General features: G+C 41.7%; 1 protein-coding gene across 1 annotated transcript; it reads right to left on the bottom strand.

Annotated features, from left to right (window-relative positions):
• Window positions 1–10,055: 10,055 nt before the first annotated feature.
• On the bottom strand, window positions 10,056–11,336 carry LOC149070938 (uncharacterized protein F54H12.2-like). The gene has a single exon (XM_089248819.1). It carries the CDS (start codon window positions 11,334–11,336, stop codon window positions 10,056–10,058), a length of 1,281 nt encoding a protein of 426 aa, XP_089104945.1.
• Between the last annotated feature and the right edge of the window lie 4,341 nt (window positions 11,337–15,677).

The following is a 15,677-nucleotide window of genomic DNA, read 5'->3' as shown; positions in this document are numbered from 1 at the left end:
TAAGAAAACAAGAAGTTGAGGTTACATGGGCAGGTGCATACGCACGTCGCCAGCAGGCCGCGAAGGGGGCCCACAAATAACTATAGACACACATATATAAGATATATAAACATATACAGGCATATAAACATTCATATATATATAATATATACAAGGCAGGCGACATTGTCCATTGACAGCAACGGAAATCAAGGAACTTCATTGTCTATCAGAAGTCGCGCACAAAGACACCGTGAGACAATCCAAAAATATCACATTTCATGCCAGAGGATCATAATCTGAGTCTGATGAAGGGTTGTTAGCTTGTGAGGGAGCTGAAACATTCGTACTTTGGCACTGTTTCGTGACTGTTAATTTGTCTTCGTTTGAAATGACGTATCTAATAAGACGCTTAATTCTTTCGATTCTGGAGTGTTTTCTCAGTAATTGTTTCTTCCAAGTGGTGTAATTCTGTGGCGTAATAGAGCCAAAATGAAAGTCCTTGGTATACTCGCATGCCGTAGCATAGTGAAAGACGGTTCCCTCCCCTCCACATTTACACATGCTTGAAAACCTACTCTTATGAAAACGATGAAGATAGGAGGGGAAGGGGCCATGCTATGAAAAAAATAAAATAGTCTCTCTAGACCAGCCATAACTAGACCATTTAACTTGAGGGAGAACTTCATAGATCCTACGTATCGCGGGGACCCGGGTTCGAGCCTCACCGTCACCACAGTGGTGGTCGGCTGAAGTTGGTTTTCTGTGGTTCCCAACTTCAAGGCGCAAATGCGAGCCGATCTCCCCGTTAAAAAGTCTCGCCACAGAGAGCAACAGTCCTACAAACAGTACAAATACTCAGTCATTACACTTCACTCACTTCACTTCTGAGATATAGATGAGATGGCACTGAAAATCACACACAACACTAGTCACGCACTCAGACTGTTAGGTACACATACTTACGCTTCCGGCGCAACTCACTAGGTAGTAAATTGCCCATGGCGATAGACCTGAGTTGTGCTCGGCTTGAAGAAAAAAAAAAGGCAGATTTCCCGCATATTATCCGTCTTTCGAGAGGGGCGATCCCACCATCTGTGCCTGGTAAGAACAGAGAGTCCAGTACAAAAGCTGACTTATTTCTTCGAGAGCCGTGTTAGCTGAATTATTTCCCAAAAGTCGTGAAGTAGTTAAATTATTTCCCCAGGAGTAGCTGAGTAATTTCTTCGAGAGCTGCATAAAAGCTAAATCATTTCTTCGGAAATCACATATTAAAGCTAAAAATCTTCTCCAAAGACCCTCATAGAAGCTAAATTACTTCTTCGAGGGTCTTAAAAAAAAAAGCTGAATATTGCTTCGAAAGCCGTATTATAGCTCAAAATATTCTCCAAGGACCCATGCAACTTAATTTACTTCTTTCAGGGCCATATTGAAGCTGAATTAATTCTTCGACAACAAAACAAAGTTGCAAATTATGGCTAAAAAATTTCGGAAACAAGTAAAGTTGCCAGTAGTATAAAAAGGACAGTTCAAACACAGGGGGAGGCGCGGAGGCGCGCGCCTCACATCCGGCCCCCTCACGCGCCTCACATCCGCCCCCTCACACACCTCACATCCGGCCCCCTCACGCGCCTCACATCCGCCCCCTCACACACCTCACATCCGCCCCCTCACACACCTCACATCCGCCCCCTCACGCGCCTCACATCCGCTCCCTCACACACCTCACATCCGCCCCCTCACGCGCCTCACATCCGCTCCCTCACACGCCTCATATCCGCTCCCTCAATCCCCTTATCACCCTAGCCAATGCACCGCGCCAAACAACGTAGACTTTGATTTTTGGGGAACAATTTCATGCAAGCGGTAAACGTCAACTTGGCGTAACTCGTCACATATTTATTTAAACGCGCCGCTGTTGCACTGCAACCACTTCATTTTACTCAACGTTTCGCCTGTTTGAGTACTCTCAGTCTCTACACTCCACAGCTAGCATTACCTGTAAGTAAAGTATTTTCCTTTTTGAATCGTCATGTCTTGTGTGTTAGATATCGAAGGTTTTAGATTGAATTCACGTGAATTCAACGTGAAGGAATTAAGTTTTTCCAATTTGGAATCAAGTGAAACTTATCACACCGTTTATAAGCCGCCATTCGACGTACATGATTTATCAGATTGGGAATTAACCCAAGTTTCATGGGTGTATAGGAACATACATAACATAAATTGGTCTAAGGGGTTTAACCCATATGAGATGGTGACGGTTGACATTAACCGAATTAATGAGAACTTCAACACCATCTACGTGAAGGGCGAGGAAAAGGCAAATGTTTTGAAGCGGCAATTCGGCCTTCACTCCTTCACGCTACTGGATTGTCCTAAATCTATTTCAAAGAGTAGGGCTTCATGCCCATATCACCAAAAGCAGAGAGGTCATTGCACTTTAGCCAAAGTTGCTGCATTCAGGGAATGGTTGAACTGCGTTCATTAGCAGGAGAAAAAAAAAAATTCTTTTAAAGTAATAATAATAAAATAAAATATGTGCTAGCAACTTTTGTGGAGTGTAGAGACTGAAATCTAAAAAAAAAAAAAAAAATTCATTCAATTAGCTAAATCCATGGACGTGAATTATCAAGAAAACATTCTGACTTCGCCTGATGACGTCTTCGAAAAGTTGGAAAGAGAAGTTGATTACCTACCTCCCGAACAGTCTCGAGTCACGGTGCAAGGAAAGGTTTACCAAATACCACGTCAGCATGCAGCGTATGGAGACCGAGGTGTTTCGTACAGCTTCAGTGGACTTACGTTAACGGCGAAAGAATGGCTTCCAGTGCTCCAAAAAGTACGAGACATTGTTCAATTAGCTACGGAGTGCAAGTTCAACTTCGTCCTCGTAAACAGGTACTCCAATGGTAAGCATCGCATCGGCAGTCATCGAGATGATGAAGACTCAACTGTTGCCACTATCTCCCTCGGTGCACAACGCAACATCGTCTTCACTCGCTCTGGATTCGAACCCGTGAACTATGTACTGCGGAACAACTCTCTTCTGGTGGTACGCCCGCCCACTAACCAATTTTGGTTCCACAGCATTCCAAGCGATCCCGAAGTTAAAGACGTTCGGATCAGCCTCACGTTTTTCAACATCAACACCAAACGCGCTCGCGATGTTGAAGTCTTCGATACCGTGAAACGTCCGCGAATTGACCCACAACAAGAGAATATTTTCCATGTGCACGACGGTATCTACCTCTCTGTGAACATTTTCAAAAAGACTCTGCGAGCGCATCTGCGACAATACGAATACAACGAAGAGGGTTATCTAATACCCACCAAGAAAGGAGTCTCAATGAGCCCTTTCGTGTTCGAGTCACTGAGAGAATTAATTCCTACGCAACCACGAAAACGATTTTTCTTCACGGTGTGTCAGGATTTATTAGTTTGGTCTAACGGAAGCGAAGTGTCATTCCAACCCATTATGAAAAAGGACGATGGTTTTTACATAACGTGTAAGAACTTTATCTCCATCCGCAGTGAGCATCTCAATACTCTAACTGATTCAAAGTGCTCTTCTTACCTACGCCGTGTAATGTGCACCGACTTCATGCGCGAATGTATGGGGGTGAAAGAACATTTCGTGCAACTGCCTGATCCTGAAACCGAGTTCGCGAAACTGCTGTGTGATAAACTTGAACTATGCATAGGTGAAATAATCGAGTGCGATGGATGTGATATCGAAGCGGGGAGTCAACTCTCCCATGACTGCCTGCAGTTTTCTCACGAGACACGGCTTCTCAAGTATTTCGATCGGGCTTTTGTGAAGATAAATATCAAAGACGTTGCTAAGGACTTTAACGTAGATCCAAAATTTTTACATGGAATAAACGTCGACAAGTTTTTATCAGCGGTAAAGGAAATGTATGTAAAAAAAGACCCGCTGATGTCCTGGTTCACATTCTAAGATTAAATGTATTCTCTATCCTATGTTTGCTCCTCGTTTCGTTCTACGTATTGTTGTGACTTTATTTTTGGCAATGTGTCGTATCGTTATCTGTGTTCAGATGACCCCAACGCGCCTCATATCCTCCCCCTCACGCACCTCAAAAATCCTCACCCTCATTCCTCAAATATACATCCCTCACCGTGTTAGATAAGAGGGTTTAAATACTCGGGGTATACCATGATAACCATCTCACTTTTAGTCGAGTCCACCTCAGTCGTTTTTTTTTTTTTCGCTTCGAGTTTCTGCTTTTAACGATGTCGCAGTTTATCAACTTTGGAATTTCGGAACTAGAGTTCCATGATTTAACTGTTGATGATAGAGCATCAACCTTAACCAACTTCGGCATTTCCGAAAGGAAGTTTGACTTAATTTTTGAGAATTCGGACATGTCTGATGACTTTATGATACCCGAGTTGGAAGAAGATTTTTTTTGAAAAAAAATAATCAATTCATCTGTGTTAAAAGACCGGCAGAGGATTTGAATCCAACGGTAAAGAAGACGAAAGTCACCGTGAGTACTCTTTTTTTAAAAAAAAATTCAGTTCGTGTAATTTTTTAATAACCATAATTTCCGATAATTAAGTTGATAATATAATCATCCCTCGTCGTGGTTAATTTTCGGTGCTCGTTTTCAGGAATGTGAAATCAATGTCGGGGCTAGTTGCTCGACTGCAGAGCAACCCGTAGGAATTGTGAGTGTTATTTTTTTAAAATTTCATTTATCAAATTTTTTTAATAACCGTAACGTACCCTAGCTCGCGAACATTGATAATATAATTCGCCCGAATGGTAGTTAATTTTCGGTACTCGTTTTCCGGTATGCAAAGGGGCTGATCGTGCGATCGTAGAGCAACCCCAAAGAATATGTGAGTTCTGTGCGAAGGAGTTTGCTAAACCATGCGACCTCATTCGTCACCGTAAACTCCACACAGGGGAAAAAAACTTGTCGTGTGGGGAGTGCGGCAAACACTTCTCAAGGAAAGATAACATGCGGAGACATGAACTTACGTGTTCAAGCATCCAACGGGGTGAAGGTGACAGACCCATTAATGCATCTCCCCTTTGTGAGGTTTGCGGAAAAACTTTCCGAAACAAATATCACTTTAACAGGCATGTCAAGCAGCACACAGGTGAAAAGAAATTCGCGTGCAGAAAATGTGGAAGGTATTTCGCACGAGATGACAATCGGAAGAGGCATGAACTTACATGCATCCGTGAAACTCCAGTTGCAGAACAACCTCCTATAGTAGTGGAGCCCCCGCTTGCAGAAGCGGAGGTAGAACCACAACAAGAGGCGTTAAATACATTTAGCGTTTTTACGATAGAACCATCACCTGATAATCAGTTTGATTTGATAACATTTTTAAATCATACCCGGGGTCAGCTGCGGGATATTTTGATCCGAGAATTAGAAGAAAGGAAGGGTGTGAAGTTTTATATAGTGGTTAAGGTTCTATTTTCGAGACAAACCGAGTTGGGGGAGATAGAATACGCTGAACCATTTTTTAGATCGAGGGTTGAGCTTCTACTTTCAGAAGATGGGCTTGATGATAAGATAGACACCGCATGCAACAAAATCTTATCCTCATTCGACGAATACATCAAGCGGTTGGGTCTTCGAAAAAGTGTTGAAGTTAGACATTCATGTTGCGTCATATATACCCCTAGCACCGGCCTCATATATTCCTCTTCCTCCATCGATTGCGAAAAAGAAAGCTGTCATCAACATACAGAATGATGATAACAAGTGTTTCCTATGGAGTGTACTGGCCGCATTACATCCACCTGTTGTGGCGTTGTATTTGTATGAATTTATGTAGTTGAATATTAAAAAACAATAAAGAGACATTAATTTTCATGCTTGAGAAGATATAAATAAAAAGCTGAAATCAATGTCATCGCATGGATATCCAACTCAAAAGTATAGGTCTGACTAATTATTTTATATTTAACTAGCTATAATACCCGGCGTTGCCCGGGTTTTCTTCAATGAGGCTTTTTTGGATCACGTGATATCTCCCTCTTTCTTTGAGGGACATGCAAACCGTGTCTAAGTTAACCAATATGACGACTTCCTGCGCGACTTCATGATATAAACAAATCTAGATTTAAAGGAACATAGAAACGAATATATATTTTTTTTCTTTTTTAAGGGGTGCTAGGTATTTCGATCCCCCCCCCCCGAACTTTAATTTATCCATCTGCCTGTTTCAGCTTTCAAAAATGCTTAATTGAAGCTGTGGAATTTCTTTGATGTACTTTACGGGCCCATAATTAATTTTAAAACATCCTAAACTATGAATTTATGCAGTTGAATATCAAAAGACACTACGGAGACATTAATTTTCATGCTCGAGAAGATATAAATAAAAAGTTGAAATCAATGTTATTGCATGAATGTCCAACTCAAAAGTAGGTCCGGCTAATTACTTCATATTTGATCTCCTGGGCTTCGTATATCTCTAATCAAACTCAATATTTCAGAAATCTAGAATTCAACACAATTTTTAAAATTATGTATGTGACAGAAAACTCCCCAAAATTTCAGCATTTCTACAGTAAAATCGGCAATTTTAACACTGATTTCTGTGGGGCATCATCCTTTGCCTTACCTTCAAAGTGATGCTGATGATGGTGTCTATTCAAAAAGCTCTCATTACTGGGAGGATTGAATAAAGTGGTAAACCATTATAAAGGCATAAATATTATACATATACGTACAGCATTAAAGAAACGGTAAACCATTGTAAAGGCATATACACGTCTTAAACGCATTGCTAGGGAACCACGGTAACCAAAGTAAACGTTCGGAAAGTGATTGTTGAGGCCCAAAAACCATTGTTGCCCTACGGTTTTTTGCCCATTTGAGGCATTTGCCCTGATCTGACGAAATTTTAAAGTAGCCTATCGTTCAAGTCGGGTCCCATTTGGTATATATGCAAAATTTGGCAACGATCGATCAAAAATTGTAGATTTGTATAGAGAACATACATACACACACACACACACAGAAAATCAATTTTATATATATAGATAGATTTTTTGTGGGCTTCGTATATCAATATATCAAGAATTCAATTCAGTTTTTTAAATTATTGATGGGACGGAAAAATCCACTAAATTTCCGCATTTAAATCGGAAATTTTAACATTGGTTTCTATGGAGATCATCCTTTGCCTGACCCTCAAACTGACGCTGATGATGATTCTGACGTCTATTCAAAAAGCCCTATATAATGGGAAGATTGAAAAAGTGCTAACCATTATAAAGGCATAAACTATTTTAGATATATACTAACAGCATTGAAGAAGTGGCAAACCATTGTAAGGGTATGTATTAAAACGCACATTGCTAGGGAATCACGATAAGTAGAATAAACAGTCCAAAAGAGATTGTTGAGGCCCAGGAACCAGACCCGTCATTTGGGGCAGGGTCAGGGGGGCCCCTGGCTTTTGAAAATACACTAAAAATGGTGTATATATATATGTACATAAGTAGTAGAAAACCAATGTTTTTTTGTTTTTTTTTTTTTCAAGATAGAGCAAACCGTTGTCGTGGTAAAACCGGTAGCTGTTGTGTTCCCTAGGATGAGGGTTACTCCGGAGTCATCATCAGAACCATCCGCTGATCTTTGACCTTCCCCCACCCGCAGAGATGATGATGCACGATGGTCACCCCCTCATGATGAAGCATCAACGGAACCATTTCCAAACCACGGGGATCCCTCAACATCATCGATGCCTGAGATTGAGTATTTAGGCAGGTTGTGATACTTGTCAGAAAGCGACGACGATTTTGAATAAATTTTTTATTCATTTCCAAATGTAGTTTATCAAGAGACGCAATTGTTTTGAATTCAATATTATCTGCGTTTTATTATTCACAAACATTCTAACATCGTATGTTGTGTTACAGTGAGTTAAAAAACATTATCACCGAGCGGCTCGGAAACAGTACAGTTCTTTGATATCAGCACGATATGTTCAGAGACAAGTGTCACTACCGTTATCAGCGAGAGAAGAGAAGCCGCGGTTAACAACCCTCTAAATACACGCAGCTTCACAGAGTCAACCATTTCTTCTTGAACTTCTTGTTTCTTATCAAGTGTTGCGGTAGGCGTATCTTTTGTAAACCATCTAAGAATTCTTTTTCGGCTGGAAGGCTCTTCTTTTTTTGTACACTAACAACTTTCGATATCAAATCGGAAATGTTTGAGTTTTTCATCTTCACACCTTTATATATGAGTCGACCATTCGGCGACCATCGGATGACGTCTGGAAAGTCTTTTAAATAATTCAAAATTTTTCCTGAAAAAGGACGGTGAGATTTCGGTATAGTCAGCAACGGGTCCGGCGGTTTGTCGAGATCGCGCACTTTCGGTTTTTCTTCTTCTTCCTCTTCAATAAGCGAAGAAAGATTTAACGGTGAGTTATTCTCCAGCGTGGTGTTCCTCTTATTCAAAACTTGTTGATAAAACTTTATCTTAACATCGTCGGGTAGTTTACTGTTTATTATCTTGTCCATCTCGCGGTCGAGTTCCGAAAGCTGTGACTCTTTGACAACGTGACGATTTACTCTTTCTTCTGGGACGGTGACCACCATTTTTTTCGTGAATTCCATATCCTATTAGGTTGGATATCAACCCGATAGCCGCCGGTAATAGAACTTGTAAAAACCCACCCTTTTGTATAAGGACTTCTCTCTTTCTATACAAAGGTACCTTCTTCTCTGCTAACACTCGGAGTGTGTTCTTATATTTTCGAAGTTTCTCCTTCTCCTTGACCGATACCGGAATATTACCGTGCAGCAAGTTCAACGCGCATTCACAAACTGTTTTAACATCTGATTTTGAAAGTCTTTTTAATAATGTCGCACGTTGTTTTTGAGGACATGCGCGTAACAACCTCAACACTTGTTGCTTTCTCGTAGACATGACGTTAAATAAGAAGCTCCGCTCATTGCCGCAGTCTTTTAACGTCTCGGTTGATATACGTATTGCACCTGCGTAGGTAACACGTTAGTGCGTAAACGCATTTTTTCATCGGTCTCTTGTCGGAGATCAATCAAGAGGTATGAATAAGCGGATTTCGTAGCATCTGCGTAACTTTCTTGGAAGAACTTAATTTTTGTAGGATACAGCTGTCTACCCAAATGAGTGACTTGGTTCAAATCTCTCCTATTTTTGAACAAAAATATATAATGTGAATTTAGCGTAATTTCCCGCAGCCCTTTATGAAAAAAGTTCTGAGTTATAAAAATCACTGATAAATTTCTATGATGACTGTATTTAGTGAATAGTTTAGACATCTTCTGCTCGGACGAAAGCTCAGACATAAGATCGTCAAAAATGAGCAACGCGTTATTAACCCCCTCAAAATCATAGTCGTCTCGGAATTCGACATCTTTAATTTCCGCGTGCAGTGGTTGGGATTCACCGTAGAACCATATTATTCGTTCCGGTAATGGTTTTATGAGTTTATCACGGTGTTCAAGCAACCCTTTCAGAAAATAAGTTTTTCCGCTGCCGCTTGCTCCGGCACAGACTGCCGTGAACGGGTGGTGTAATGTTAATGGTTCCATTTTGAATAATGACGAGATGCGTACTATGTAAATCAGTTTTATTAGAAAGAAAAATATTTTCTTACAAAATTGAACACGCGCAAATCGTTGGTTACATTGAAGCGGGATACAATCGAATTCATGCTCTCTCCCAGACATTTACAGTGCACGTAATAAATGACGTAATGTCCACAAACTTGTGTATCAGCCGACTGTAGCGCCACATCGTTGTAGTTGAGTCGTTGATATCTTTTCAGGAATTTCGTTATGTTACCTTTCTGGAAATTAGAAGGCGGTCTTCCGAATGAATCGAAGAATTCTGCAGTCATGTTATCGTGGAGATAAATCGCCAACCAGTGTGTTCCGGGTTCAGTGTTAGTATCAGTGTTAACGATCAAAGCTGCTGGATACTTCTGTATTTTCAAGGGTAAAGTATTACTAGCGTAAACATCCGTAAATGTTTTCTTAGTTATCGGGTTTGTTCGAAGAGCACGTCGAATTTGATCGGAATCCATTAGCTTGAGAAATCACACAAGACACTTCTAGACTTTGTAACCTCTATTAGACTCTGAAATTCACCGTAAATGATTACCGAGATGGTTTTGGGTAATGCCTGTGCAAATTTCAGTTCCACACGTAAGTTACCCTGTCGGACTAAATGTAGGTGTCCGCAGTCACTTTGATCGGGGAGCAGCGAGAAACAAAAGAGGGTATAGCCGTTTTGGAATTCCTGTTGGCTTATATCGATGCCACGATCTTCCTCGATTCTGAATAAGTTGTTGTATGCTCTGACTGTGTTCCCGGTTTCAAAGTTGGGTTCCAAAGGTTTATGAGGCACCGGACGTCCGTCTACGTATACGGAGACAAAGGTGAGGTTGTAATGCTTGAAATCAAACGGGTTACTTGTAAAGGTACCATTGAATGCTTCGTTATCCACTAAACCAATTGTAACTCGACGCGGCATTGCACCGAGGTACACATTATCTTGCACGAATGACATGCTACCCTGAGCCACTGAATAGACTTTTGTGAGAACCCTATCGATGGGGTATTTAGCTGTGGTCTTCTCTAAAGCTTTTGCATGTCCGATGGCAACGGCGGGACTAACCCTTACTTTTCTTACGAAGAGGCTGGCATGTTCAATGATGATGTCATAATTGCTAGTTGCTGCGATTAGGAAGAACGAAGGTTTAGAACGCACTAGACGGACTTTCAAATCCACCAAATTGAGTAACAGTCTTTGTTGGAAGAATAAAGAGCAGTGAATTCTTCCCATCATATCGTAAGATCGGCTGTTTGCGATTTTTTTGGTTCTCTTCTTCATACCATCATTATTTGTTGCGTCGGCCATATGTCCCGCGGTGTCCTTGTGATAGCCTTCCATCGTGAGCGGCCCAATCTTCGCATCTCGACCGTAGTTTAATAAGGTTTCTATGTATGCTCTATACGGATAGGTGTGAGACGAATTCGTGATGTTCCTCCCGTTTAGAGATACATCAACCTGAGAGAAGAGAGAATGTAGCGAGAGGTTAACGAGAGAGACCGGATCTTTATCCGGTAGAGGATTACCATCTTTCGTAACTTTCAACTTGATATACAGTTGTGTAGCTGATAAGTCGATGTAATCTTCAGTGCTTCCAGCAATATTAAACTCCAGCGGACCGTCTCTGATGCCTGAGAGCGGGAGAAATTCGATCCATTCACCTCCTTCAATAGCGGTTTGCGTGGGAGGTAAAGCAAACAAGTCCACTTCGCTTTTCAAGCACTCGGGTGAGTTTGTCATGATTAGAGTCATCTTTTCAATCAAAAATATCGTGTGTTGTTACTTTCCTCGCTTTCTTGCGAATGACGTTTCTCCTCGCTAAAAGCTTTCTTTTATGACCTCCAAGCATTTTCTTTACCTTTGTTGACGCTTTATCGCTCAGCGAACGACCCGCTTCTTTGGCTCTTTCCAGTGCTGCCGTTTTCGCATCTCTACCTTGCACGACATCGTTCGCAAAATCGACCCCGGATTTCAGAACCTGTCGACCTAAAACTTTTGCTCCTCTTTTCAGTAGCGGCATAGCAGATCGGAATAAGGAGCTGAAAATGGATCCAAAACCATAACCTCGTTGTAGTGGTATACCCTGATAATATCCAAGTCCTTGACCTGCCTGGTTGACGTAATAATCGGTAACGCTGGTTATACAGCAGCGGTATGGTTGATACGACATGTTTATAAATGTTTCAGTCTAAAGTGTAGTTTAACTATCACCTTCCCACGTTCAAATGACACGAGATGACCTGTATGTGTCCTTATATGAACGTGAACTGTTTCAAAACTCCTTCGGGCTAAAGGGATGTAGTGACCTCTCTCGAATGCAGCATTGACGATGTCGCCATCATGTCCTTCGGTTTTCACGATTCTTAGTAATGGGGCGAGGGTGTTGCCAACAATCTGCGGTTCTACTATATCACAATAAACGTACAACAGATGAAAGTCCAGTTTCGGATCAGCCGTGAAAGGTCCTTCGGTCACCATTCCCTTATATTCACCGGGTTCAAAACCTAGGTTCTCTGCTATCCCTGTATGCAGAATTAACTTGGCACTTTTCCTCGTAAACACCTTTACTTTTTTCGTGGTTTTGTTGAAAGTCAAATCAATGTCTTCCTTTCTAAAATTTCTCGTTATCGCCTTAATGAGGTCGGTGGTAGTCTCGTAGAAACCGCAAGGAATGACACCTTTATTTAACTCACCATCTCCAGAATCAAATTCAAAGCCGTTAGACCGTTCCGTTATGTTGTGGAAAGAATGGGGAAATATCAGCTCCGAGAGAGCTACTTCCATGTTAGACTCGAGTTCCAATGCATTCGGGAGCTTTATGGTGAAGTTTGAGAGAGTATTATCGGGGAAAAAATTCATGCTAGCATCGTTGGGCAACGTGAGGTAGAAAGAAGACATGTCGATGTAATGAATCCAGATCATCGCGGAGTGGGGTATTTATAGCTCAACCCACATGTTAAATTTGTCACCGTAATGTTGAAATTTCACAAGATGTTCCGTTTTCCCATTCCGCTTTCTTTTCCTCAACACTTTTTCAATGGGGAACGTCTCATCCAATTTCACCTTCACCAACTCATCTGTATAAAAAGTCCCTTTAATTTCTTCACCCATTAAATCTTTCAACTTATATACGGGTACCTCTCTCTCGATACATTTATCCACTACGAAAATTTCATGGGAAAAATTAGACTCGTAACCTTTTTCGAATGGGTGTTTCGAGCGGGTAATGCGAACGTGGTCACCAACTTGAAATTTTTGGTAAACTTTTTTCCTATTCTTTCGCATGTATAGGTTCTCCCATACCAACTTCTCGTTTTCTTTATCTACTTCCGAAGGGGTCATCTTTATGCTGCTATGATGAGTGTTATTATAACTAAATATTAAGTCCGGTAAAACGTCGATATATCTATACGTGCTCTTCGCTGTGAAGTGCCGCCACATCTTAGATTTCAGGGTTCGGTTGAATCTCTCGACGATGGCAGCCTTCACGTCATCGTTCTCAGTCGTGAAGAATTTTACACCCTTCTCTTTCAGAAACTTCTGGAAAATCTTGTTTTTGAATTCGGTGCCTTTATCCGTCTGTAACACTTGCGGTTGTCTTTCCTGGAATATTTCCTGAAACGCTCCCACGACAGCCATCCCCGTTTTATCTCTCAGCGGGATAGCCCAAGCATATTTTGAGAATACATCGATACAAGTCAGGATGTATCGCTGACCATCGTTGAATTTCTCTAGATTTCTCATGTCCACCAGATCGGCTTGAAACTGTTGGTCGATGGCACCTACCAAAATGGGATTCCTGGTAATTTTTTTCCTTCTCTGACGGTGAAGAGTGTAAGACTTTTCTCCTTCCAACCACTTTCTTGTTTTTGCTCGTGTCACCTGTCCTTTCAACGCTCTGTACAACGCATCCACTCCACCGTAACTTCCGACGCTCCTCGGATTTTGATAAATATTCTCCATCGATTGGAGGGAGACAACGTTCAGCTGATGAGGGTTGGGTGAATGAGGTTTTGGATGAAGTTCACGGTGAGGGAGCGGATATGAGGCGCGTGAGGGAGCGGATATGAGGCGCGTGAGGGAGCGGATATGAGGCGCGTGAGGGAGCGGATGTGAGGCGCGTGAGGGGGCGGATGTGAGGCGCGTGAGGGGGCCGGATGTGAGGCGCGTGAGGGGGCGGATGTGAGGCGCGTGAGGGGGCCGGATGTGAGGTGTGTGAGGGGGCGGATGTGAGGCGCGTGAGGGGGCCGGATGTGAGGCGCGCGCCTCCGCGCCTCCCCCTGTGTTTGAACTGTCCTTTTTATACTACTGTTGCCAATAATAGCCGAAAACATTTGTCATAGGCAAGAAAAATTGCAAACTATAAGAAAAAAAAACCTGTTATACGCAAATATAGTTGTCAATTATCACCCAGAAAATTGCCAATAATTTGTGCCAAAAAATTGTCAAACGTTACTAAAGTTGCTAACTATCGCTAAAAATTTCTGAGTAAACTCCAATGACCGGAAAACACGGGCTACTGCGATTCGCAATGGATTAAAATGTAATTCACAAAAAACAGTGTATGTTTGACAAATACAAATACAACGTTACAACAGGAAAAATGCCCAATGAGGTGGCTGAGAAAAAGTTGCCCATAATAAATATGGATGGGGTCATATATTTCAAAATTACAGCAACCCAATTAAAAAGGCAATTACAAATAATATGTATACATCATAAAATATAATACAATTAATAATAATAATAATAATAACGTGATTCACACGAATTCCCAACATATTTCTTTTTAAATCGTGTTAGAATTTACTACCTCCGGGGGTAAGCTATTCCATTTATTAACAACCCTATTAGATAAAAATTCCCTGCGACACCACAACCTAGAATTGTCCCTTACTAATCGATACTGGTGTCCCGTTGCAAAAGCAGTCGATTAACGGTGTAGTAATAATTTATCATCCATCTCATTTATCCAGTTGAAAATTTTGAACACTTCGATCATATCTCCCCGACACCCGTGTTCATCCAATGTAAACACGTTCAAAAAATGGAACCTCTCTCAAGGTAGCCTGCTTATATCCCACAAGGGACAGAGCAGGGGCCATGTTTGGTGTTTGCATAACTCAAGCCCCGTGTGCCAATAATGACACGCGGAGCTCTTCTCTGCACTCCTTCAACCAAGTATATGTCCCTCTGTAGGTATGGTCTCCAAAACCTTATAGCATACTCCGGTCCAAAACGAACTAAGCCTTTGAAAGCGGAAGAATGACTTTAGGAGAACGCGAAGAGACCTTTTTGAAAATGAAACCACAAGCATTCTATTCACTTTTTTGACCATCGCTGAACAATATTCAGAAGACCGATGCCGCTCATCAATGAGAATTCCCAAATCGGTGACCCTAGTTGCATTCGGGATAGTGACACCATTCAACTCGAAAGAGAACCATGGGTTGTTCGAATCAAAATGAGCGACCATGTACTTGTCAACGCTACACGGCATGCCATTCATTTGCCCATGCTTTGCAAACCAAACACCCCGCTTCCCATCGTATTGAGATATCGAAGCGCTATCAGGATTGCCCATGCTGCAATCCTGTTGAAGTTGGTCTGGAGCAACTCCCTATCATTTTGATTCCCGATTACCCCCATTAGCTTCACGCCATCTGTGAATTCGCTAGTAATCCCATCGATACCCTGATCGAGTTTATCGATAAAAAGTGAAAAAGTATGGGGCCAAGGACACTTCCTTGAGGAACTCCACTTGTGATGCCTGTCCAATTAGAGAATTCAACATAACTCTTTGTGACCTATCTTTTAACCACGATTCTAACCAATTCAGCAAGTTGCCCCCAATCCCAATCTCGTCTTAACGCCTCCCTGTTGGACCCGATCGAATGACTTCTGGAAATCAAGGTAAACAACATCTACATTTATAGTCACGTGATCATAAAAGCAAATGAGTTACACATGACTTCCCTTTCCTGAACCCATGCTGAATATCCGACAATGCATGACCAGTTGCCTTTTTGATAATAATTTCCAAAATTTTCGAGAGGGAGCTCTTCCAACTCATTGCTCTCTACCCTAGACCCT

This window comes from Pholcus phalangioides, unplaced genomic scaffold (assembly GCF_987345545.1).
Source record: "Pholcus phalangioides strain wild (caught in Gottingen) unplaced genomic scaffold, Ppha-v1.0 ptg000020l_1, whole genome shotgun sequence".
In the NCBI taxonomy this organism is placed as follows: Eukaryota; Metazoa; Arthropoda; class Arachnida; order Araneae; family Pholcidae; genus Pholcus; species Pholcus phalangioides.
Note: the sequence above shows the minus strand (reverse complement) of the source record. Positions and strands in the feature narration are given on the sequence as shown.